General features: G+C 40.7%; 1 protein-coding gene across 1 annotated transcript; it reads right to left on the bottom strand.

The window, feature by feature from the left end:
- Positions 1-1592: 1592 nt before the first annotated feature.
- On the bottom strand, positions 1593-24527 carry carhsp1 (calcium regulated heat stable protein 1). Its single transcript, XM_070847850.1, has 5 exons — positions 24373-24527; positions 7314-7459; positions 5677-5785; positions 4162-4284; positions 1593-2437 (listed from the first exon to the last, which is right to left on the bottom strand). Exons 2-5 carry the CDS (start codon positions 7402-7404, stop codon positions 2275-2277), a joined length of 486 nt encoding a protein of 161 aa, XP_070703951.1. The 5' UTR covers positions 7405-7459; positions 24373-24527; the 3' UTR covers positions 1593-2274.
- Positions 24528-26838: the final 2311 nt, after the last annotated feature.

Raw genomic sequence — 26838 nt, 5'->3', positions numbered from 1 at the left:
AAGCATCACCGGAACAGGTAGTGTCGTCTATCGTGGTATTGTGTCTGCTTTGACGTTACGCGGCTTTGACTGTTGACCTGATGAATGTGTTAACAACCTTGTTCACTGCCTCCCAGTGGTCACAGTGAGGAACTGCAACACTAATTTAAATTCATGGTGAGTTCACAGATATCAGAAAAGTTCTCATTAATATCACATTTACAGCTAATTAATGTAATTATTACAGTTTCCCACAGATCTACAAATCTAAAGAGCTGTGTACGGAGTGGAATCCGCTATTGATGCCCTTACCATTGATAGCATTTGTATATCCGGTGATATCATTTCAAAATAAAACAATTTTAAAAAAGCAGGCTAATGGTTCTGTAAAGCATTTGAATGTGAATACAGATAGGTATTCTTATTCTTCTTATGATTATTGAAATATAAATAATGATATTAATAGTCAGGTTAGTTAATTAACTAATTCATAATTATTCATATATTTAGGCTTTTTGTTCAGACAATATAAACTCCTACAGCATGTGATGCTTTCCAATGAATAGCTTCTGTATATTGTTTCATCAGTTTCCCATTTCTTTTTAACATTTAATATGGGCTGATTATCCCTAGTATTGCAGATTAACAGTAATAGTGATATACTATTAACTTAATTGCCAGTTCACTTTAAGTTTTCTATTCTAACTATGAACCTGGGTAAAATGATCCTCCACAGGTGAGATGATGGCTGTGAGCAGGAGATACAGTATGACCTATGACCTTTGGACTGTGTGTCAAGCTGTAGTAGACATACATGGACAGAGGAGGGCAGTAGAAGAGGCTTATCTGTTCTGCTGAGGACAAACTCAGCACATAAAAGGTAAAACAGTGAATTTTGGAAAAGAAAACGTGTTAATGTGACCACAGTTTTGTAACAAGATGCCATGAGATGCTCATCTTACCTGCGTTCATGCGTCCACTCTCACATCAACGATCTGGGCTGGAATCTGTGGAGCTGCTCGGATTCAAAGTTTGGAAGAATTCTGGAGGCATTAAGAATATGTGCTGTGCACTGCTGATCCAACATGAAAAGGTTCATGACATGACATGGATTCAAAATGATTACAAGCAAATGATCACACCTTTGTGTTTGATTGTTGTAAATGTTCACATCCAGCACAGATTGATCATAAAATGTGCAATATGTAATATACAGCTTGTAAGGGAATGAACAAAAGAACAAAAACAAAACAGAAATGACAAAAATGGGGAAGGAGAACTGGACTTGGAATTGTTTGTGTGAGGACAGTATCTCTACCTTACGATGTTAAACCAGTGGTGCCTTCTTTCAATGAAAGGTTTCATTTTTAGGTCAAACCCCAGTTATGCATAACTGAGTATCACAATCACAATAAATGATGAGCAGTACGTCAGCCATGACACGTCACTTTTGGAGGCCCACTATTGGCTGATTCTATGCTTTAGGGAGGGGAAGCCATTATTGTAGTCTTTATTTTAGAACAAAGGGAGTCACTGTTGTCAGTATGGAGGAATCACACTTAGACTTTATCCAAAAAACTAAGTTTTAAAAAGACACTCAATCCACTAAGATGTACCAGTTGAAAATGCTTTAATCCACACATGATCAAACACAGATGATAGATTGGTATAAGTAGGCACAAACAGAGCTGTAAGTTCTCTGGGTAGATGTAGGCACACACTGTATGTATGCCAGGAAAATAACCCCATGCTGCTGCACAATGTAACATGGAGAGCTCATACACCAGATCACTGCCACCCTGCATCTGTTAACACTTCCCATGTTAGTGATAACTGCAGCTGAAATCAATTTCCTCATCAAACCAAGTACGATTTCAAACAATTCACCATCAAATTTCAACGCAGCGCATCTAAAAATCTAAACAAAAAAAATCTAAAGTGAGAAAATCTCCTCCACTGTAATCTTCAATGTATTCATTTACCAAACCTATTGCATGTTTTCCAAAAATATAGTTCACTCATTTTCCAGGAAGGCCAGAGGAAGTCTCCCACATTTCATGAGATCATTCAGATTTCCCTTAAACCTTTACTAGTCTAAGGACGTCGTCCATGTTTCCTGTGACGTGTTTGAGGTGTCTTGAAGTGTCAAACAGGCACATCTAATAACATGACCTCGGTGTCCTCCCCATCCCATCATCTAATACTCCCCTGTAACCCTTCTATCTCTCTTTTTCTTTTATAGCTCCCCCTCCCACCCGCCTCGACCACGCCCGCCCCCCCCGTCGGTGTCAGCGTTCAGCTGCTGATGACGTGTCCTGCCCAGGTCTCGTGTTTGGTTCCGGGGTTCAGATGGGTTATGGTCACCTCCACCGCCTGGACCTTCTCGTATTTGGGAGGGATGGAGCAGATTTTGTAGCTCACCTCGTCGCCTTCCACTGGCACGTACTCACCCTCGATGCTGGAGGAGAGGGAGGGAAAGGGATTCAGAGGTTACAAATGATGGAACAGTGGAAGTTATTCGCCTGCTTTACGTGACATGTACACATCTGCGGAGGAAATGCTCCACTAACAGCTTGTCAAAGTGCTGAACTGCCACTACATTTAACCAGAGTTCCAAAAATGACACGGACCACGGATGGAAAAACAAGGGAAATGGTTCTACTCTCCTGCCAGTCAGGTGCCAAGCAGCCGAGCTTTAAAATCTGTTCATGGAACATAGAATCTGTGGTTCAGCTGTTAATATTTGTACAGCTACAGCACTGAATGTGCAGCGGTGGCTTTGCCAGTTAATTTACCCCAGTTTGGGCCTCTGGTGTATTACATGACCAACACAATACCCAAGGGTATTCTTTATGAGGAAAAAAATACAAAAATGACATACATGGGCTATATAAAATCACCAATCAGAGGACACCAGCAACACATTAAGGTCAAGGTCATCACATATGGAAACAAAGTGATTGAGTGAGTTCCCTCAACCGCAAACAGACATAGTAAACTTATAGAATCTAGGATCATATCACAGAATAAGGCTCTGTGGGGGCATTAGATGAGAATATTTAACATTGTAAGAACATTACAAACCAGTTCTATATTTCACCAGGTAACCTGTAGTCTGCAAAAGGTAGAAAAATGCACTTGGGGAAATGTAAAGATGGGAAAAAAGCCTAATAATTACAATACTCTAGAACAGCAGTAAGTGTTTTAAACATGGATTTGATTTCCTGTGACTGCGATGGTGATGTACAAGCTGGGGCTAGGCTGCTGTGACACTTCATACATCTGAGAACACATCGCTTTTCCTGCTGCTCAGGCCCTCCAGCAGGTTTCCACTTCAGAAAACACAGCTTTTCAAAAACTATATCCAGAGTGGATTAACCTGAAAGCACCACTACACACACACACACACACACACACTTCTATTTTTGTGAGGACATTCATTGACATAATGCATTCCCTAGCCGCTAGACCTCACCTTAACCATCACAACCTAAGCCCAACCCTCATACTAACCTTAACCTAATTCTAACCTTAAGACCAAGTCTGAACCCTCAAATGACCCTTTGGCGTTGTGAGGACCAGGAAAAATGTTCTCCAACCAGGGTGGAAAAGCAACATTTGTTCTCATAACAATACACACACACACACACACACACACACACACACACAGAGGATGCAAACAGACTCTTAGTGGAAAGAAGAGAGAAACTGACTTTGTGAACTATGTATTGTCCTCTATACATTGTGCTGCTGTATTTTATGTGCTTGTTGGTGTTTAAAAGTGTGTGTGTGAGTGTGTACTGCTGACGTCTTTGTGTTTTAAGCCCTGTGGGTGATAACAAAGGGACCATGGTGAAGGTCATCAGCTATTGTGTTGTCCTCCTACACAATCCTGTAGCTACTGTCATTCCTGTGTGGATGTGTGTGTGTGTTTCTCTCTACTCATAGTGTGATGTCAGTGATTAAAACCAAAGCAGCCCTCTCACTCACCTCATCGGAAACAATGAGGAAAAACACACACTCATCCTCACGCTTCGCTCGAATCCCACTGAACCACTGTGCATAGAAATATGTATACGGGGCAGGAATACAAGAACACAGTATATATCCAACCCCGTAAGCCTGCGAGAACACACACTCTCCGGGATGCTTCCAACATCAACCTACCGCACACACACTTACTCTGAGATGTGGACAAAGATGTCATTGCCTCCATCGGATGGCGTGATGAAGCCGTGGCCTTTGGAGCGTGAAAAACATTTACACACACCAGTAAAGACGGGACCCTCTGATGCACGAGCCGTCCTGCACAGAGAGAGAGAGAGAGAGAGAGAGAGAGAGAGATGTGGCTAACACAAGCATCCAGCAGACACTCCAACATTAGCACTGAGTTGGATTTATGTTTTTGAATGCTGAAAAAATGCAGTCAAATATTCATTCTCCTTTTAGCTCTATGCTCGTCTCCAGAAACTTTAATATCTGACACTTTGCCAGCTAGTCGCTAACTGTTTATCAGAGAAACAATGGGCTTATTAGAGCTTTTTGAATTCAGCATGTATTCAGCAATATGCACAGGGTCAAACATGTAGCATGTCTGAATTACGTGAAATGGGGAGATGGAAACGGGCCGCGCTTTGCCCGCTGCAATCACATCAAATACATGAATACATGAATGGCTTCCTATGAATCCCTTTGTGCGCAATTTAAATCTTACATGAGAAAGACGGAGTCTGCCAGTCATGGTTAAAGCAAGTACAAGTACGGTACAAGAGGCAGTTACAGAATGCAAATAGGCCTGCCACAGTGACTCCTTTTGTTGGATGATATATTGTTAAGAAATAATTGCAATAAATGACATCATTATCATGTTAAGAACCACTGATAATGAGAATATAATAACATAACAATGTAAGTGCACCCTTTCAAGAACACGCTGCTATTCTTCAGAGAGTTTACCTACATCATTATGCAAAGAGTGAGAAAGAACTTTTTAATTATTAAGAATATTATATCTTCCTTAGAATGTTCCTTTGCTTGGAGTATCTTCACTATCCCCACAGCAACACCCACGTGTGTGTGTGTACATATATACATGTATGTATCCCCTCGCTTCTCGCCCAGTGTCAGCCAGGATTGGCTCCAGCTGCGGTACAAACAATGGATGGATGGATGGATGTCCATATATCGTACAATACATCGATAAAATCATCGTGACAGGCCTTAATGCAACTATGTGAAATGGCTATTACCGAAAAAAAGTCAAAACTCTTGAAAAACTCAAAGCAAAGCTTAATAAATATTCTTCCAACTAAGTGCTGAAAAGCCTACAACTGTCTGCAATAGCAAGGAATGATAAGGTAGATGTATTGTATCGTACTGAAGCCAGGGAGCAAAAAGGAACCCTCTAAAAAAAAAAGAAAAGACACTTGGCTTTTCAGCGTGATGGATGATAGACAGTACTGTTCACCCTGGTTGCAGTGTCGAGTAGACACAAATGATATGAGACAAGTGGAACTTAAGTGAGTGGGCTTAGGTTAGCTTCTGTTCTCTCTTTCACTACATTCAAGATTTACTACCAGTGACTAATGAATTGAGCGAGCTGTACTAACATTACACTCGCTTCACTGGCTCATGAGGCCACCTCGTGTGCCTCTACAGTGAGAGTGTGTGTGTGTGTGTGTGTGTGTGTGTCCTCACGCTGAGCAGGTCCTGTTTCTGCGTGTGGGCAGAGGGCTGGGGATGAGGTAGCCTCTCATGGGGGAAGGTGAGCGGTCTCTGTGTCTGCAGGCTGGAGGCTGCAGGGACTCTGTGGGGACAAAAAAACAGTGCGTTACATCATGACAGCCAACACACAGAATGGCGCATCTCTGTTTGATGTCAGCGTCTGCTTCAACACCTCCAGGTAACATGGCAGACATCACCACTAAAATGACTAAGCAGGTGCTGTTGTTAAAAAAAAAAAAAAACGGACCCTTTATTCTTCTCTCTGCAGTGCACTCCTTGTTGCTGCCATTTCACCTCTGGCACACATGGTGTCGCCAGCTGCTTCTTCACACCCACCTGCAAGGGGCCCCCTCCACCCCCTCCCTCCACTGTTTCACCCTGTCAGAGCTGACACATGATCAGGTGCAGCAACAAGGACATGATCCCTCAGTGGTTTTCCACCCACAAGCACAAAATGCCCAGACAAGATCAGCCAGGGTTTCCGCTGTGGTGGCCATGTGCTTTTATCCTTGACCTCCCTGGACACCTCTTGTTGCCTTCCCCAGGAATACAATAGTGTAACTCTTTTATACAGAATTATGCTCAGAAAAAATACATCAAAGAAAGCTGCTTTGCCTTTGGCTAATTGTTCCGGCACAATAGAGTTGAAAGAGGAGGCTGGATGCTTTGATAAGTGAAGTCACTCTGTAAAGACCTGCTTTTTAAATTCTTAATCACAAAAGTGAAACAAGGCATGGCCATTTTTCACATCCTTTAACAGCATTACAGCGAGCAGAGAGCAGCCACAGGGAGCTGTCGGATAAAAAGTCCTCAGCAAGATGACAAACATATTTTACTCTGCCTGTTGGGTGGAAAACTACTCGCACCACTTGCAGCACGAAATCCAATCATGGTTACTCGTGGTATGATGGAAAAATACAAAGATCAAAAGTGATGCCTTGTACTGATGACTGTAAACAGATACACCAACTGCTCTTCTGTTGGATTTCTGATGAGGTAGCTGCTCAAGAGTTTGCTGTGGTATTACACCACACACGCTGTTACCTCTGTGAGCGTCGGTACAAGGAGTGAAACCTTATTTTGAAGGGATGATTCAGTGGTTTAGTATTGTTGGGGAACTTACAAGAGGCAGAAGAAGAAGAATAGTCAAAGTCGAAGCAGCAGTGGCCACAATATCCTGCCCACATTTTTCAAATGCCATGCCCCAGTTTGTAATGCAGGCTTTAGACATTATTGTACAATGGTTTTCACAGACTCAGTAGTAAACTGATCTGAACACTGTCAAGTTTATGATCACAATCACTAGTTTCGACCCTTCTTCAATACAGCATGATATACATTTCAGAAATGATGGTACAATTTGGAGTAAAATAGATGATAAAGCAGAGTCTGCTTCAGGGTTACTGGTGCCTATCCAATCAGACACGGGGGTCTCCACCAAATAAACATTACTATTGGTTCCCAAACCAAGATGGTGATGGCCAAAATGCGAAAATCGAGGCTTTAAAATGGCAGGGAATAAACCAATGGGTGATGTCCCAGTGGCGACATCCACTTCTTTTATACTTCTTTATAGTTTTCTTAACAGTACTTTAAAAATATGTCGTTACCTGGTGACTGTGGAGAACGCAGGGATCCTGCAGAGGTCAGGGGAGGGGTCATTGGTCGTGACCCCTGGATGGGCGTGGCCTGAGAGGACATCACGGAAGGAGAGGGGGGACACTCAAGAGGGGGTGCAGCAGAGGATATCAAACACCTGGGGAGAGGAGGACCGCAGGAGAGATGAAGTATTTGACACGCAAACATTCAGTCAGTCTGTGCAAAATATCATTTAAAAACATGCATTTCCAGTCTCTAACTCACCCCTTACCCACCCACCCCCCAAAAAAAAAACAATGAATCAATGACCTGCTGGTGGCATTCGCAGAACCCCCCTCACCATAGGAACACTAATTTGAGGACAGATCAATGTTGCTGAGACCTGACAGCGGCCGCCAAGGACAACAGTCCCCTCATTCACCTCCGCACAGGACTTACATCATCACTCATTACATCACAAGCTATGTCAACCAATTAAGGAAGTGCAGAAAAGAAAACTTCCATTGATTTCAACTTTCCATTAGTCATACATTGGTCAAAGAGAGCCACGGAGGAAAAAGATGGGAGGGGGGAGAGAGGGCTGTTAGACAAATATAATGAAAGGAAACAATGACACAGGCAACGGGAGCTTCTGAACTCACGTCAGCATTTCAATAGTTGTTGACAGAGAGGGGTTAACAGATTTTCCATTTTCCGGGTTTCCAAAAGCACTATTTAAGACTATTTATTAGATACAGGCTGTGATTTCAAGACCAATATTAAAAAAAAAATGTAAGAATGCTAGTCTACCACCGCTGCCTCGATTAGTTAGTTTATGGTATTGTATGCTACACAAAATATTGTGTTGGAACAAAACTAACCCTTGAAAACACCAGACCCCCACAGTGACACAAACAAACTAACAGATTGAGGCTGTGGTAGACCAGCAACTGTGTTCTGCAAAACAAAATGACTGTTTTTGTCAGTGGAGTTGATGATGATCTTACAGGTCTATTTATGGGGTGGAGGTGGGTTCTTTCTGTAATATCGTCAGACACTTAGAATAGTAGTAGCAGTGGCGAAATATGCACAAGCGGATGTATTTTGATCGGTTGTAGTTGCCCACAGAGCAAGTTCCAAAACTTTTTGTACCTACCAGTCATTTTGCCAAAATATGGGTGTGTATCCAGATTTGAAAATACAAAAGTTACCCTTTAACAATAGGTCAAATGTCTATGCGAAACATAAACGGTGTTGCTCACAGTGACAAACCTACAGCAAATGATCACATTCTCTAGTGTACATCGCTACAGAATGTTTTAACTTCCTTAAGCTTATTGTTTTGGTTATCCAGCCCATAAACTGCGCTCTAAGAAAACTCCTTGTAAATTAGATTGTGATCACTCACTGTGCGTTGCCTGCATAGCACCAAACACCAGGCAAACTATGCTGGTGCCTGGCCGGTGAAGAAGTGGAGCACTTAGCGGCTAAAGGGCCAAAAAAGCAGCACTGATAAGGAAACATTCAGTCAGGCACAATTCCGTGCTGATAAAATGGAACAAAGGCAGACATTGTGTTTGCTGTGATGGATTATCTAGCTCTGTAGAATCTGGTTTTCATACTGGACAGGGATGGATACTGGCAATGAAGGGAAGAAAACAAACATCGGTATCATCCATTTTGGCAGATGACAAATGATGACAAAAACCGTAGCGCCATTCTTGCAGATGCTGGCAGACTCTTTACAAGTTACGTTTACATTCATCCAAGAAGGTTTGCTTGACATTAATAAAATTTGCACAGCTGCACACTCTGGCGACATCGGCCTGAATGCATTTTATAGTTTCCAAGCACAGAGCAGAGCGAGCAGAGCATCTGATCCATCCTAACTCAATATACATGAGGCTAATGTAATCACAGCCTCTCTGGACAGCACGCTTCCTGCTTTAGGAAGGCAGGGTTATGACTGACAATCCATACACACATTCTCACTGAGGTACACACTCAAACACTCATCATTTATTTACAGAGGTGACAAGCGCCCCCCCCTGTGAATCAACTTAAACACACATACTTATTATTATTATTATTATTACTTAGTATTTCTATTTGTCACATGGCTAAAATTAATGACGAGATCAAAGTTAAACAGGAAATAGAAATCATTAAAAGGCATGGAGAGAGGGTCTGTGGAAGGAGCACAGAGTGAGGAGGAGAATGAAACGGAAAAGTAGCAGATAAGCAAGAGATAATGTCTTAGGGAGGCTCGCACAACATGATAAGGTGAGTACAGATTTAGCCCGTGAAGTTACTCTTTACTGCATGCTCCTTTCAAAGGGCCATAATGGTGGTCTGCCATGTTTAGGCCGCCTATCTACAAAATCCAAACACTGTACTTTTTACTTGTACATTTTCCCAAGCACAGTGCAACCTTTTCCTGCCTTTCAGGCTGCAGTTGTTTTCATTTGAGGTCGGTAATCTGCTACTTTTTATCCAGTTACTAATGTTTTTTCTTTTGTGGTATGGGGATGCAAGGCACGGGATGCTTTGCAAACTTATCCTTGGTGGTGTATTCAAGGATTCAAGGATTCATGATGGTTCATATGGTTTTCAGAATCTCATCACAATCAAACACAGAGGACTAGGGCAGCAACTAACTATTATTTTCATGATAGATAGATAGATCAACCCTTTATTTTCTGGATTAACTGATGCATCATTTTGTCTATTAATTAAGACAAAATGCATCATTTCCCAAAGCCCACAATGTCACCTTCAATTTCCTTTTTTTTTGTCTGAGCAATAGTCCAAGACTCAAAGATATTCTCCTCCCTTATGGGAAATATGTAACTTTGCTGTGTGAGTTGGGGGAGGAGGGGGATGATGCTGGAGGCCATTATGTTTTCGCAATTGAACAATTACAGCTGGCTGCCAGCTCACCGATTATTTCATACGTAGTATTTACAGTGCATCTGCTGCCATTATTCATTGTCAGAGTTACATCATTTTGACAATGACAAGGCTAACATACTGATATTAAAGGGGCACTTCACTGATTATACACATAAGAGTTTAAAATCGGTGATGTTAGGTGATGAGTACTACTGCATATGTGCAAAAAGTCGTATAAAGCCTTTGGCGTCTCCAAAGGGAACTGTGTGAAGTCTGATAAACTGCCTCGAGTGATGTCACTTGAATCAACATTGGTGTGGAATCAGAAAGAAGTGAGCTTACCAGACCTCTGGCCCGCTACTTATCTCCACTACTTATACATTAACCACTACCTGCACAACACACCTGAATCTCTAACTGAAGCATCAGCAGTTCAGTTGTATTGTGGCTAATGTACGGAATTTCAAAGGCATATAATAAGGACAATTTTCTTGTTGTATTTTATGGTTTTGTATTTTCTGTGCACTTGTGAAGCATCTTGTTACTGTTTGTCAAAGGAGCTATAGAGACCAAGTTTACTGACACTGAAAGTGTTACCTTTCAAAATAAAAGTTGCTACTGAATCAACGTAGGTATTGAGGAATTCATACTCTGCTGTTCATTATTTGGGGCAGCATGGTGGTGCAGTGGTTAGCACTATTGCCTCACAGCAAAAAGGTTCCAGGTTTGTTCCAGGTGTACCCCGCCCTTCAGCCCCCCCATGACCCTTAAGGATATCCAGAATAGACAATGGATGGATGGATGTTCATTATTTAGAGCAAGAGCATACACAGAACTACATTGGCACTACTGGAAGAGTCAGGATCTCCAAAAGTCATTAAGATTCATCATGAATGTCTATACAAAAAGTCATGGCAATCAATCCAACAGTTGTTGAGATAGTGGACCAACCTACCGATAGACCAACATTGCCATCCATAAAGCTGCTAGCCTGCCTAAAAACCATGATGATTAATGAGAGACCAGACAAGTTAGAGCCAAGAGGAATTCAAGACAAACTTATTATCTTTACAGTATAAACTGAGAAATGAAGCTAAGTAAAAAATGTAGGACAACAGCACATTATGGTGCTTTTGGTAGTCCACATCAAAGTATGTGATGAAAAGGCAGCAGCTTGAAAAGCGAGACAGAAGATCCATGCAAAGATAGATAAGAAAAGTTGAGTCATTACAGGTGCAAAACAGGGAGATAAATAAATAGCGGGAGAGTGAGGAGTTGAAGATAAGGACAGAGAGATTGTGAAAGGAGGTCAGAACTTGCCACCTGAATTGTATCCATACATAACCACGCACACGCACACACACGCACACGCACACACTAATCTATTCGGGAAACTCATAGAGAAAGATTTCAACCACAAGTGCACTGTTGATGTAAGCACTGTGGTCTAAGTTTCCTCTTGAGGAACATCTGCCCCCCTCAAGGCTTTCAGCGGTGTTCAACTTTCATGCCTCCTCTCAGAACTACAGGTCATGTCTGGATTGAATGTATTTCAATTATTAATTCAGAATGAGCTCTGTGAGCAGATGGGGCAGTATTTTGACCAACATTAATGTGTGATCATAAGTAGGGTTTTTTATATAAATTCAGGTAAATTCTATTAGAATTTGTATATAATATTGGACGACAGAAATCTATGGAGAGCAGGATGGTTAAGTATGTAGGGAAATGTGTTTATGTGTACAAAATATAATACTGTGTCTTATATAAATTTTGTATTTGCCAAAATCTTCTCTACAAACATCCGTAATTTAAATAACACCCACATTCTCGAAAATGCAAACATAACCACAGAGGCAATGCTATCATTCTGACTTTTATCAGGTAAGCCCATTCGCATAAGGCAGATGGGAGCGTCACTTAGTATGAATTATCAAAGTAATGAGAATGTATCCCCTCAGGATAGTCCATCCAGCATCATATTGCCAAGATGTGTCACATATTTCAAGCGACAAAGAAAGTAATTTCGATTCATCCTCAGGCCGGCATAAATGTTTGTAGGAAATTTCACAGCAATCCATCCAATAGTTGTTGAGATAATTCAGTCTGAACCAAAGTGGTTCTACGCAGGCAACCAAACTGATGCAAACATCGTAAGCTCATATAGAAAGTATATTAATTATAACTACATATTTGAGATTTGATCCACACTGAGATTTATGAAATTTCTTATTGATATTCATTATTCACTTTTAAAAATAAATAAGATAAAAATTGATCTTATATCTGAATTAAACAATGAGGAAAATAAAATGAGGGATGTAAAGTGTTTGGAAAATTAAGTCCTTACAACCTCAGATGAATGGCTTCTTTTCTTTTTAATACCTTCTGGATAAACATCTCTCTCTCTCTCTGTCTCTCTCAGCCCTGGACTAAACCTGTGTCCTATGGAATTTTCCATGATAGTGCTCTCCAACTAAATCGCCACGCTCAGACCCTGCTGATACAGCAAATACCAGCCAAGTGGGGCACACACGCGCACATCACGGTCACACGCATGTATACATGCATACAGTAGCTCTCAGGCCAGCGCACCTGCACTCACACACACACACACACGCACGCTGAAACAAACACTACCCATGCGGTGAGGCCATTATACTGTATGACCATGGGTTTACAGTTTCAGTCTGGCACTCTCTATAAGATCGGATCCATTCATCTAATGGATCATTCAGCTGCATTCACAGAGAAAACTAATCTCATTTGCAAAGGGACTGTCCTTGACATTTCTGTCAGTGACTGTATGTGTTGGTACTTTGCATTATGGATGTGTGAAACATGGTAAAGTAATAGCAATTGATCTGCTGCCAGTTTATAAAATCTACATCATAGGATTAGTGTTGCATGTAGCAGCTGTAAGAGCTGGTGGCATAAGCAGTGAGAAAGACTGTTAAATTCTAACACTGTCTTTCCATGTGCCGGTGTTAATTTTCTTTAAAAGGATTTAAAAGGATTTTTTTTTCATTTTTGCTTTCTTGCTGAGTTACATGAGACTGATACATTACCCCTTTCGTGTCTATGGTTTATATGAGGCAGGTTCGCTTAGCTTAGCATGGGGAGTGATAACAGGGCAAAACAGCAATCCTAGCTCAGTCCCTCTACCAGTGTGCAGAAAGATGCAGAGATCGACAGAGTTGATTCAACCACAAGTTTGAATTCAACTCACAGAAAACTTTTAAGGCAACATTCAGCCACTTACGAGTGGCAGCTGACCACATTTAATCTAACCACTGTTAAACCAATCAGGATATAAGAAAACTAAATAGAAGAAGGGTAAGAAAAATGCTATGGTGGGTAAGTTACTGGTGAGCAGGAAGGCACCTTGTGCAGATATGAATTGAAATGAAACACGAATGATTCAGACAGTGATACGAGCAGCACAACACGGCTGCTGTTTGTGCTAACTTGCTTCACAGTAAAGTAGAAATAAAATCTAGAATCAAATAACATCAAGTAATTTTTTTCAGAATTTAACAGGCAGTCTAACTTCCTGGCTGACTTTTTCCCCTTTGTCCGGTATCATAAAGTAGTATTGCAGAGCTCAATCTGCCCACAGACACCGGCTCAGCTACTCAATTTTAATTCAACATCACGACAACTTATCAGCACTGAGATTCCCCTGGAGGATACATTCACTGACGTGGTCTCTCTGGGATACTGGAGCTCTCTGCCAGGCAAATTATTTCTCAAGTTGAATATTTTCAACTCGCAAGGTACACGTCTTTCGCATTTCCTGCTGTGATTTTGCCTCTTCTCGCGTCCAACACACCTTTACAGCACTGGACTACTATGCACATATACAAACATCAGGTCACACCAATGCAGACTAGAAATACAGTCTGTATTTTAAAAAGCCAGGACAAAAAATTAAAAAAAAGAAGAAAAAAAACAAAGAAAAAAGGCAAGAGGAAGGAGAGCAGCATGACCTTGCGAGGAACTGAAACTTTTAACACAATTGTCTTAATCGCTCCCTTTTCCTCCAGCCTTTTCTTATTCTCCATCCTCTGCCTCTCTCAGTAGTTTTCTCACACGGTCATTCAGTTCTTTTTTCACTTATGGTGAAAACAGAAATGCCAACAAGGACAAGATGACATAAAGGTGTCGTGAGGAACGAGGTGTGTAATATGTCAGACGAAGTTCTTCTGTTTATTACTGCAGTGGAAACTTGTGGGCGACAACCTTCTCGAAACAGTCGTCGTTTCTACACTCAGTGTCAATTATTGTACCTTAAGGTTTGACCTAAGGCTCCCCTTGGCCATAAGAAGTAGCTGTTTAAAGGAATAGTTGGACAATTTTTGTGACTTAATAGTTAATCATACAGCTAATTCTATGTAATTTGTTGGGTAAATACTGAACATTTCATTTGCTTTTTTGTAACTGTGTCATATGTTAACATCAAAAATACCCTACATATATAAAAATCTGGTATGGTTTTTCAAAGTAAAAGGGGCACGGCAATTGAATACGTTAAGTAGCCCTTTAATCTCCATCTTAATCAGAGATGAGTCTATGTGGCACTCTCACTTCTGACCCTTTTTAAAGTAGTATATAAAAAATGCATTGGAGAAGAATTACAGTATATTCTAATATAACACTAAAGTGTGGCGGTACTAATTATCTATCTATTTATCTGATCTATCTATGATTAATCATTGGATATATAAAATGTCAGAAAATAGTGGAAAAAGTCATTGTGAGGTGAAAAACATGAAGTGGGCCAGAGATGTTCACAGCCCCAGGCAGGTTATTGAGGCCTTGTTCGGACTGACACAAAGAATCCGAGAGAGCTGCTTTAAACACATTATGCAGCTCTGAAGGCAGAGAGCATTAACCTTAAATAGAGACAGCCTATTATATTGAGCTCTTTGTGCGCTTGGAAGTCAGCGTGGGTGGGTGTGCGTATGGTCCTGTGTATGCAAGTGCAAGGCCTAATGTTATGCATGTGTGCGTGTGACAGTAAGAGATGGTCCTGATCCTACAATTTGATGACTCACTCTCAGATGTGCGTCAATGTTTCATCTCCCGTATTTCACTCACGCACACATTCAAGAAGGCTGCAATGTACACACACTGTGACTCACAGCAGCAGCCTCTTGTCTTGGACACATTTCTATCTGAAGAACTTGTGTCATGTCCCTTTGCATGCATCCTCCCTGAAATCTGAGATAGATCCCACTCTTACCAACTGTAAATCACTCTGAAGGAAATTACTGTATGGCTTTCCTGCTTTGAATGTCATGTGCTGGAAGAGTTGTGTCACTGACTCCCACTGAAAGTAACTATTATCTGCTCATGAAGTTGTCTGAGGGCATCAGATTACATCATACACTCCTAATGGGGATGCTAAGCAGGTTAATTACACAGCTTTGTTGAATACTCGATTCTGATTGGTCATTTACTACATTCTACGGTCTGTTATTATTATTATATTGTTATATAGCAGCCATGTATAACAGGCCGTTGCTATGGACGTAGTTCTGATAGTGAAAGTAATAAAAAGAATTTTTAAATTAATAAAATTTTTAAGTCTTTTTAATTGTCTCTTAAGTATGAAGCCGCGTAATAAGCTGCTGGGTCCGGCATCGCTCTGTCGGCGGTTCGCTTTGCAGTAATGAGTGGCTCCCTTACATAATGTTTGCCATGCCAATGTCCAAAAAGAGACATAAAATATACATGTGCTCAATGACTATGGATGAGGATGATTTATTTCATACATGTTGCTATCTTTTCTGTAGTTTAACGGCTTTCCTATCCATTTGTCTCTCTCAGTTTGACAGTGTGAGCCTCTCCTCAGGGTGTCACACCCAAACTCTTCCTGTTGCAGCAGGAAAAAGGAAGCAGCCAGGTTTTATTCTCTGCAATCACCAGGGAGGGGGACATGCTCCAACTGCTGAGGAAATGACTTGGTTGTTTGGGGCTCGCTTAAAGCTCTTATGAGTACAAGGTTTGTATCACTTTTCAAACTCTTCTGATGGCATAAGTTTCTGTTGAGACGTAAGCAGGAAAGTTCACCCGAGGGTTCAGGAACCTGTGACCTTGTGATGTGCTCCATCATAGGACAACTGAGGCAGCCATCTCAGTCTCAGTACCAAGCAGTTGACCGAGGAACAATATGGGAGAAAGGTTCAATGGGACATTTTGGGGTAAACCTGGCCTCTTCAGTAGCCTGCATGTGTAGAACAGCCTGCTCTGAAAGGACAGGCTTTGGCGGCATGGTGGAGAGGGAGTGGAAGTAGTAAAGCAAAGTCCACTCTCTTCTCAGTCTTAGTAACTGCAGCTTTAAGAATGAGGTGTTTTCAAACTATGACTTCCCCGGGAGGCACTGGAGAGTTGCAGGAGGGGGGGGGGTAATGTAAAAGGATATCTGGTCACGAGAAAAGGTACTTTGCAACTGATGCCACAATACATTCTGGAAAATGTTTAGGTTTCTCTCTGGGTGTCATAATATCACACAGCATTACATGGTGAGTGGTTACAGAGCCATTACAGCACTGTCTACACTACATCAGACAAACAAGACACTCCCACTCTTGTTATGCCTGCAATGAGGTGAGTGAATCCCACAATTACAAGAAAATTGCATCTTCTGGCCCGCTTACACTGCCATCTCAAGTGCTGAAATGAACTTTTTAGTGAACCCATTTTCCCACATCTACCCCATCTACCTCCACTTCCATCAGTCAAATTTCTCTCTACTTGCTCACCGCTTCATTAAAACAAGTTTTCATCAGCTCTCATTTGCATTCTCTTCTTATCAGTGTGCTGACTTCTTCTTCTTCCAATCTCAGCCAAGTGTATAAACTGGAGCTGTAAGGATTAGTTGATTTAACGATTAGTCAGTTGTCAACTGTTAAAATTGTAAAAATTGTCATTTTTCAAGAAACAATTGTTAAAAATTCTCTGGTTCCAACCTCACAAATATGATGTATGCTGTTTGCTATTGGTTTATGTCCTTGTACATTCCATATTGTTCGGTTTAGGACTCCTGGTCAGAAAAAAAACAAGCTTTTTACTTCTTAGTGACTCATTGTACATAAAATGATTAATCAGTTCACCAAGAAATAAATTGATGGAGAATATAATCGTTAGTTATAGCTCTAATAAAAACGTCTTTGGGATAATTCATTTTTGGCATTTCCACTCTAAATTTTAAATATGCAATTTAAAATGTCCATAAAAACAGGTAAATGGAAACCTTTATTTGTAAACTTCTTGTGAGCTTCATTCGTCAAATGGAGAGAAAAAAAAAGGTTTCCTAGATGTGTTTAAGAATAAGACACAAAGAGAAAAGATGACAGAGAGACAGAGATCCTTTCATTTGCTAGTCAATGGTGCACTTGTTACAGCGGCATCAATAACAGAGCTTCCCATCAAGCTCTGGACTGACAAAAACAACAATGGCTCCTCTCTTCTCCTCAGTATTGTGCTCGCCAAACATGACACAAGAAACTAATGTCCCTAACTGGACCATGAATGGTAGATAAGCATCATTTGTGGTTATTTCTTAAGTACAGAGGTGTTAAAACGCAGATTTTGAACAAATGACCAAAAGCAATGTGTCATTCTAACCTTTTATTTTCAAAACTTGCCTTGCTAAATTTCACAAGCCCCATTTGCACTTTCCCACAGTGGTGATGGGTTGTGAAATGATGGAACTTTTCCCTACATGGACTCTTGTCAAGCTTGGGTCAGGGTGACCTGTTAGTTCCTCACTGTGCTGATGGGAGTAATGGAACACATTTGCTTTCATAAAACGGCAATTGAGTTAAAGGTGATATCTCAGTATGAGATACACACTTTGTGACAAGTTTGAGAGAAGCAACAATTCTATATATGATCCTCATACAATAAACCGTAGAAAAAAGTAAAAACACTTGACTTGCACACTTACTCCTGCTACAGACTTAGAGAGAGACAACATAGCTTGCTCAGCAATGGCCACTGCAAACCTGGCGAGCCAGATGGCTTGTTACACAGAGCCATCTGAGAAGTGTTTCTTGGAATCTGTTTGGAAAAGGGGAGGCACTTTCCAAAAACTACCTGTCAGGTTATTGGATGAATCGCCTGTCTCTCATCATCTATCAGGGGCTCACTGGAGCCAGCTGGGATAAGAATGGAAACATCTTTTCCATCGAGTGCCTTCAGTGCCGTTCTTTGCTCACCTTTCAATGAGGAACTGCCACTTGAATGAACATGCTTGTTGCTGTCATCGCACCTAAACCCCACCTTTAGCTGCCTTTGAACATTACTGTTCGCCTACAGGCGCATAACTTGAGGTCTGGCAAGCAGGATTCTGAGTGATTATGAGTATGCAGTCTGCAGCTGTAATTAGGAAAATTAAATCATTTATCCTATAAACAGTTACATAGTCTCGCTTCTCGATTTCTCTGATTTTCCTCGTCTACCAGCAGCAGAATTTCTTTCCTGTTCATGTCTGAGGTTTTTTTTATTTCTTCATCAGCTATTTTCACCGCTATTTTTAAAAAAAATATCATTAGCATGTTAGACTGGTTACATTCAAATGTATATAAAATGTATATTACATATGCTTTGCAGGGTTAAAGTGAACATGCCTTAGGCTATCACCTTGAATGAATGAGTGAGATCGAATAACGTTGAGTGCAGCTTGCTCTGAGCGGAGCACACACTGACATCTAAACCGTCTCCTAAACAGCGGTAAACTGGTTGGGAGACAGTTTGGATTTCAGTCACAAGTTTTGACAGGTGAAGACTTCCCAATAACTGTAACCACCAAAACATGAATTGAGAAACTATAGCAATTCAGTTCATGGATATGATGCTTTTTGTGATCCAAAAGATCTTAAGTACAACTTTAAAACAAGACGGATCAACACTGCCTTTATAAAAAAGCATTGTTGTACCCCATACAACAAACAGTGAAACTTGACCTTATGTGTCCTGCCTTGTCTTGTGCAGCACCACCATCCGGCTCTGTTCTACTTTACTACATGTAGGTATGTTTACACAGTTGCTGTGCAGGAGAGCACCTCTTTCCCACACTGTAATATGACTCCTCTAATGATAATACGCCTTAGAGCTACAAGTGAGGAACTGTTACACTGGACAAGTGTGACGGGAAAATTTGCAAAATGCAAAGTTGAAAATAAAATACGAGAATCCACTCAGATAATCACGGTGTCTCAACTTAAGACTTTCAGTTTGTATCAGAAAAGCAGAAAACATTCAGTACCACTGAGAAAGGGTTTAAGCAATCCTGGAACGAATGCAGATTCAAAGGGCAAGGCTCGATGACTGATGACTACCGAGGACTAAAATGGCCAATCAATTAAATCGACTAACCACATGGTATTGTGAAATAACCTTTGAAAAAGCTGATCTGACTGATATACAACTGGTTTGACAGTGAAACTGGTGAACTGCTCTCCCTTGTTTATGGGAGACGAGATATTAATACATTAATTCATTTATCTCATCTCGCAGTAAATTATCTCTCAATTCCTACTTAGTTACTATTATAACTGCTTTTGTTGGATGATATATTGTCCCAGTAATAACCACAATAAACAATATCATTGCCAATTTTAATCGGATAAGAAATCCTTCGGCAAGTTATGTCCCTGCATGTCCTTGAAGTTGCTAAACATGGCACGAGCACTGTGGCTCCATTCCGTGGCCATGTACTGTACATGCCATGTGTACAGGTTTTATAACACTTATCTACATTTACTTTATTTTATTTATTTATGCTATGCAGGTAAACAGCTTTTGGATCTATTAAATTCATACAGATTTCCACTGTGCTCCCTCACCACTTCATCAGTCCAAATGATACAATAGATCATGTCACTAATAGTTGGTTGTACAAAAAAAAAACATGGGACGGAGTCGAGGACAAATCTCATTACTGACCAGCTGCGTGTAAACACAGCCTTTGAGAGCCACTGAGGCGCTGAGTTGATGCTAAAGCGTGTTTTCACAGCAGAGCAAATATTTCTTTACATGTAAAGACGGACTGCAGAGGATTATCGTTTTACAATACGGGTTTAACAAGGTGCGACCTTGTTTGGTAATGTCTCCTCACACGCATGTTTCCGGAAGTATACCGTGAAGTGATGCTAAGATAAGCATGGAGAAGCCTCCAATGCCATTCCAGTCATATTACAGAGTGGAATTTGCCCTGGAGGAAAACAGTAGGTACATATCCACACACACACAGTTTACAGAGGTGAATGAATTCAGATAGCCCACAACAACATAACTCACTCCCTTTCATCCGGTTTTATCTCCTTGCTTCATCTATGCATTTTCTCTCCAAACAATCATTTACATAAGGAGGAAGGAAAGAAGAAGAAAAACACCTTTTACTGTGGAGTGGTTTCACGTCCTGCACAAACACACACCATCAAATTGCAATGTGCTTTTGGCTATCGTAGCTTTTAGAGCTGAAATAATGAGTCTGTTAATTGACATAAAATTGATTGCCAACTATTTCCATGTTCATTTTCAAGCAAAAATGTTCTAAATTACCTACTTGTGAGGATTGGATGCTCTTCTCTGGACAGTCTGATGGGTATTTCAGATGGCAAATGATCGATGAAGAAAAAAACAAATGCGAATGAAAAAAATATGTTAGTTGCAGTCATAGTTGCTTTGAAATACACTTTTGAGGCTCGTCTAAAAGGAATATCATTTTAGGAAATACACTTTACACATAAGATGAAAATACAGATACCACTCTCACATCTGTACAGTACATATGAAGTGACAGCCAGCAGCTGCCTAGCTTACTGTAGCTTAGCGTAAAGCCTGGAAACAGGAGGAAACAGCTAGACTGGCTCTGTCCCAAGGTAACAAAAGCCACCTAAAGCTTACTTATTGCCATATTATATCTTCGTTTAATTCATATAAAATCCAGCGTGTAAACATAGGAGAAATTGTATTGCTACAGCATACCATAATGTTTTCAACAGTATGCTTCCAGCTGGGGAAGATCCTTTCCTGTTTTAACAGGACAGGTCCATAAACAAACTTTTGAGGAGGATCTTCACTGCCCTGCACAGAGCCAGGAAGTCAACACCTCTAAAATGAAGCGGAGCTCCTGACAGCGAGTCCGGCCTTATCGCCCCAGGTCAGTGGCTGACCTCACCACTGCTCATGGGGCTGAATGGGAGAAAAGCCTTCTTCTGCCAAAGCTTTCCCAGAAGAGTGGAAGCAGTCACACCCGCAGATTATTTCCCCCTTGCTTTTGAAACGAGGTGCTCATAAGTCAACATGCATGGGTGCCCAGAAACTTTTGGCCATGTAGTTCATTTTCAATAAAGCAACGGACCTGCTATCTCCTCTCCTCCTCACTCCTCTAAAATCTAAATCTCTTTGCTTACATGTTCACTTGTTTATGCTCAATCTACTTTTCCAATTCAGCAGCTCTCACTCCTCCTCCCCTCCTCCTCATTATCATTGCTTTATTGCCTTCAGTCGGCACTCACAGGGGACTATTACAGCAGATCATATTGCACAACAAGTAGGGCCCTCACAACAAGCTCCATCTCCTGATTTCATGGGCTGTGAAAGGTACAAACATATAAAAAAAACACAGTGACATAACAGCGTAGCTAACTACAAGCATTTATGGTGGAGTGGACAAATGTGAGGACAGTGCTTTTGCCTAGTAAAGATACCAGGAACTCATCTGAATTTTTTGCACCGTCATGCAGGCTAGAGGAAATTATGGCATGTAGTGCATGAGCATCCTGAAAATTAATATTTTCACGTAGGGATGCATGTTTTAAGACATTATTAAAGATCATCATTAAACTCGGCTTCTCTTTTGGTTCAGCTGGTAAGGAGAAGACCATGGCATTCAAACTGCCGTCTAAAAAACACAGTACTAACATGGCTGACGTCTCTGAGCAGCCAGCAGCTAAAATACATTTTTATGAGTAAAAAAATACATCTAGACTGATAAAAAACCAGGCTGCTATTAGTTAATACTGGTATCAGTGTATATATGTGCTGATAACTGATAAGAAATTGCAATAAACCCCAACTACACCAATACACTGTTATCACATGTTTAAAACTTTTACGCTATTGTAAAAAGTGGTGGATCAAAGGAGCAAATCCATCTCAGACATTCAATATATCTCTACATTTGACAGAATGGACACAGTAAAACTTGCCCAAAAAGGAAGAGTGGGTGCAGCCCAAAACTAGCTGTGACTGGGCGCTGAGATTAGATTCCTGGTAGATTATCTTGTGACATGAGTGCTATATTTCTGCTTTTAACTTCACACCCGTTGTGACAAAAGATTAATGACTTTCGGGAGTTGTAAAATCCTGTCTGTGAGTATTACAAACCATTGCACAGTGTTTTGGTGTCTTTAACCGTTTCAATCTGTTACTGGACTTCCTGGATCAGTTTTCATTGTCTCACCGGTGCTTGCCTCCACTACTAAAGCCCCCTGTGTTGTTTAAATGCTGTCCGAATCCCCACTTAATCCTTGGTCGGCAACATTAGTGCTTTGTCCTATTCCAGACTAACTGGGCTGGGCTGTTGACATATGTTCTTCTCTCACAATGCAGTGCTAAAAGGAAAATGGGGGAGAAACATTTAAACCAGACAAAATTAAAACTGTATTTCATGTCAAGTGGACCACCACCAAATACAATGTTTATGGTTGTTATTTCAAATGCTTAAATCCATTTCTGTTACCAAACTCCAGACTGAGTTGGAAATGTTTAAACATGTCACGTTGTCTCGATTTGAGAAGTTATTAGTGTGAATAAGAAGAATACAGCACTGAGATACAAAAAAGGGACCAAGGCCAAGGTCTGCATCATTGCAAGCTTAGATTTCACTCAGTTTGTATGAGAAGCCTCCACGCTGGATGTGAAAGAAATTCTTGTCAGCCCCTCAACAAGTTAAAACATGCAGTAATATACCGTAGATGCAGGTTTTTGACAACAACCTAGTTAAGCCCCAGTAAAACTGTTCAGTAAGAAACCGAACAGAAGCCATCTGATAAAGTTCAGACCTGTAAACCTGTCTAATCTGTGCAGATCTGAGGAGGGAGGGGGCACCTCAACCCTCTCGAGCAAGCCACATCATGATGAAACTGTCACGACATCCAGCCATAAACCACACACACACACACACACACACACACACACACACACACACACACACACACACACACACACACACACACACACACACACACACACACACACACACACACACACACAGAAAACTGTTATGCATCCCCTCGCCCACCTCATAAAATGATGCTTTTTTTTTTGTTTCAACCAACAACAGGTTTGAAAAAGGGCTCAAAAACAGGCCTCCCCCCTCTGAGCTCCTCTGTGTGATTAATGCACACAACACACACCCCATCATAACCTGCTGATAGATGCTGGCCACGTTCAAGCAGCTCTCAACTCTCAGTCTAGCTCATCTACCACAACTTCATTTACTCAGAATGAGGTTTGTATTGAGGGGAAACCTTTTCAAGTCTGTGAACGAAAGCTTCTGTCTTTTACACACACACACACACACACACACACACACACACACACACACCACTGGCTCAGACTTGTGTGAAGAGGTAATAGGATGGCACACACACACACACACACACACACACACACACACACACACACACACACACACACACACACACACACACACACACACACACACACACACACACACACACACACACACACACCACTGGCTCAGACTTGTGTGAAGAGGTAATAGGATGGCACACACACACGCACGCACACTCTTTATTTCTGTCGTTGACCGGTGTTCCCTGGCTTGCTTGTTTGCACCCACCTCCCAGGGAAATGGAGGAAAACACAGCCCTTAATGGAAAGGAAACGGTGTGCAAATCAGTGGACTTGAACGCCTCTAACAAGTTGAAAAGAGCGACCAGTAAATGACAAACTCGACAGCTTTTCCACGTTTACTCTGATTCTTAACGTTATATAAAACAAATTCATTACTTCTGTAACTTCCCCCGAAAACTTGAGAACTGGCTTATGATAAAAATAAAAAATAAAAAAAGAGAACGGATGCTTCAATTATCTCGGTGGCGTTCACGGGGTAAAACACTTTCAGCTTGTTTGTGGGTACTGAAACGCACCACTCACCTTGTCTGGTCCAACTTCACGACTGAAGAAGACGCGACCAACAAGACGAAAAAACTACTTTTGAGTGTAGTTTCGTAGAGTACGTTTACTTTGTTTCTCCGCTGTGCAGGACGTGACAGTGATACGGTTCACTGTGCAAGACTGGAGGCAGCGTAAATACTTACTCCGTCCTCCCTACCTCTCTCTACCTCTCTCTGTTTCTGAATGGGCGTGACAGGTTCCAAACTGACGTCACATGAGAGTTCTTTACCGTAATGGACGCTATAGTGCGACCACAAAAAACCCGCAACTGGTGTTGGAAGTGATTTTTATGGAAGCCTAGTTCTGCCAGGAAAGCTAAGTAAATGTGTATAAGTAACTGCACAGCCTATAATGTTTTATTCTATTTCGTCTTATTCTATTCTGAATTTAATTACTTGTATATATATGTAGTAGTGGTATTATTTGTATCATTATTATTACTTTCGTGTTTGAAGTTTATTCTTATTCTTTTGGAGCTGTGTGTAACAAAAAGCAATTTCCCCCTGGGGATTATTAAAGTAATTCTGATTCTGATTCTGATTCTGATATGTTTCCTGTAGTGGTGAAGTATTCAGATACTTCACTTAATCATTAAATACAATTATTGAATAAAATTACGAATCTCATGGTAAGTTGGTGCTCGTGTAATACCATTAAATAAGTAAGGGGATATAGTGTCTGCTGATGTTTGAAATACAACAAAAATCATATTCATTGTGCAGCACATGGAATATTTTTTCCTCCAGATGGTTAAGAGTCTCTAAGAATTCTGGAAATACCTTCAAAACAGTAGTATATGACTTTAGATAGAGATAGAGATAGATATGAATGATCAGGTCAAAATTTTGACTTACTATGAGTTTTGTTATTCCTGACATCATCTTTCTTGGGACTTTCATACAGCGCTGAAGGCTCTGAATAGAAAATATAAATCAAATAATTAGATTGAAAAACATGAACACATCAGTAGTTTCCCCTGATATATCCAGGGGAAAACAAGCATCAATTACATTTTAGCTTAATATATTTATTGGTTTTCATTTAAATGTATATACACACACACTCAAACAATTACTTTAAGATGTCTTTATTGACAAATATTTTAAATAATGGGTCTTGAACAAAAATTGAACCCTGTGTACAAAATTGACAGGAATAAATTAGCATTATTGAAAAGCATGTGAAACTTAAGAGAATGGGCAATGAGAAATAAACATGGCAAACATTCACATGAAGCACCTCCTCACATTCAGCAGAGGGAGACAGAACTGCAATTCTATTTAACCTGAAAGAAATGGGAACACTAATTCGTTCTACGTTTACCTAATGAACTCTGCTTCTGTGAAGCACTTTTATCACCATCCGATCTCTGTGTATAACCCATGAGGGAAAACCAAAGAGAGCAGAGAATACAAACTGGCGTCGCCTAAGGAATGAGACGGTGGGAATATGGAGGAGTTTGTTCAGATTAGACATGGGGGGAGGTTGAGATATGACTGTCTTCCATTTGCCCTTGAGATGTACAGTAGTAACCTAGATGTATTGATAAAAAAAAAAAATTAAAAAAAACCCACACAACTCATGAAAAATGACTTTAAGGAAAAGCTACTTATTCATCATAAAAACACTGCCACAAAGGAGGACATCTACACAAATCATTCAGATTCATCACAAAGTAGAGATCTTAATTCTATTTCTGTGTTTTAGGAAAGAATCTTCCTCTTTGGGCTGTCCAACACGCCAAACTGGAACAGAAGCCTAAATCTGATGGTGTTTTATCTCACAAAGACACTAAAAGGTTTCAGCATCATAGAACAAACGAGTCCTTCTGAATTATCCTTCAGCTACCAACACTCTTCCTCTTGCACCCGACAAGAGCATCAGGCTTAAATAACAGCAAAATGTACAAGGTTGAGAAGGCAGGTAGGATACAAGAACATGAGCCTGCTGCTGAAATACAACACAAAATACCTGCATATTTTCTTTTACCCATTACTCTATTAACTATGTCATATTCAGAAAAACCTTTGTGGTCCTGGGCCAAGCACATCCACACATCACTTCCACATGAGCCATGTGCGCTCAATATTAAAAATGAATGAGGCCTAATGAGAAAATCAAGTCATTTTTATCTATTTCCTGCAAGTGCTTAAGTTCTCTAGATGCATTATTTGATTATTTTGACAGGATGTTGATGCTGCTATTGCGCCTGTGTGGCACCAGATGTTTTGGGTGATAAAGACATAATGGAAGCCTTTATAATGTATTTAAAGGGGCACTCCACTAATTTTACACATCAATTCATCATGGGGAGTACTATCCAGCCTGCGACAGAAGTTGTATATCATCTTCTGCGGCTCAGGAGGAGCTTTCCAAAGTATAGATTACCCTGATGATATCATTGCTTGCATTATGGGAGTGTATGATCAAGTGCTGATGGAGCTC

This window comes from Pempheris klunzingeri, chromosome 17 (assembly GCF_042242105.1).
Source record: "Pempheris klunzingeri isolate RE-2024b chromosome 17, fPemKlu1.hap1, whole genome shotgun sequence".
Classification (NCBI taxonomy): domain Eukaryota; kingdom Metazoa; phylum Chordata; class Actinopteri; order Acropomatiformes; family Pempheridae; genus Pempheris; species Pempheris klunzingeri.
The sequence above is the reverse complement of the archived record's forward strand: the minus strand, read 5'-3'. Positions and strand labels throughout refer to the sequence as shown.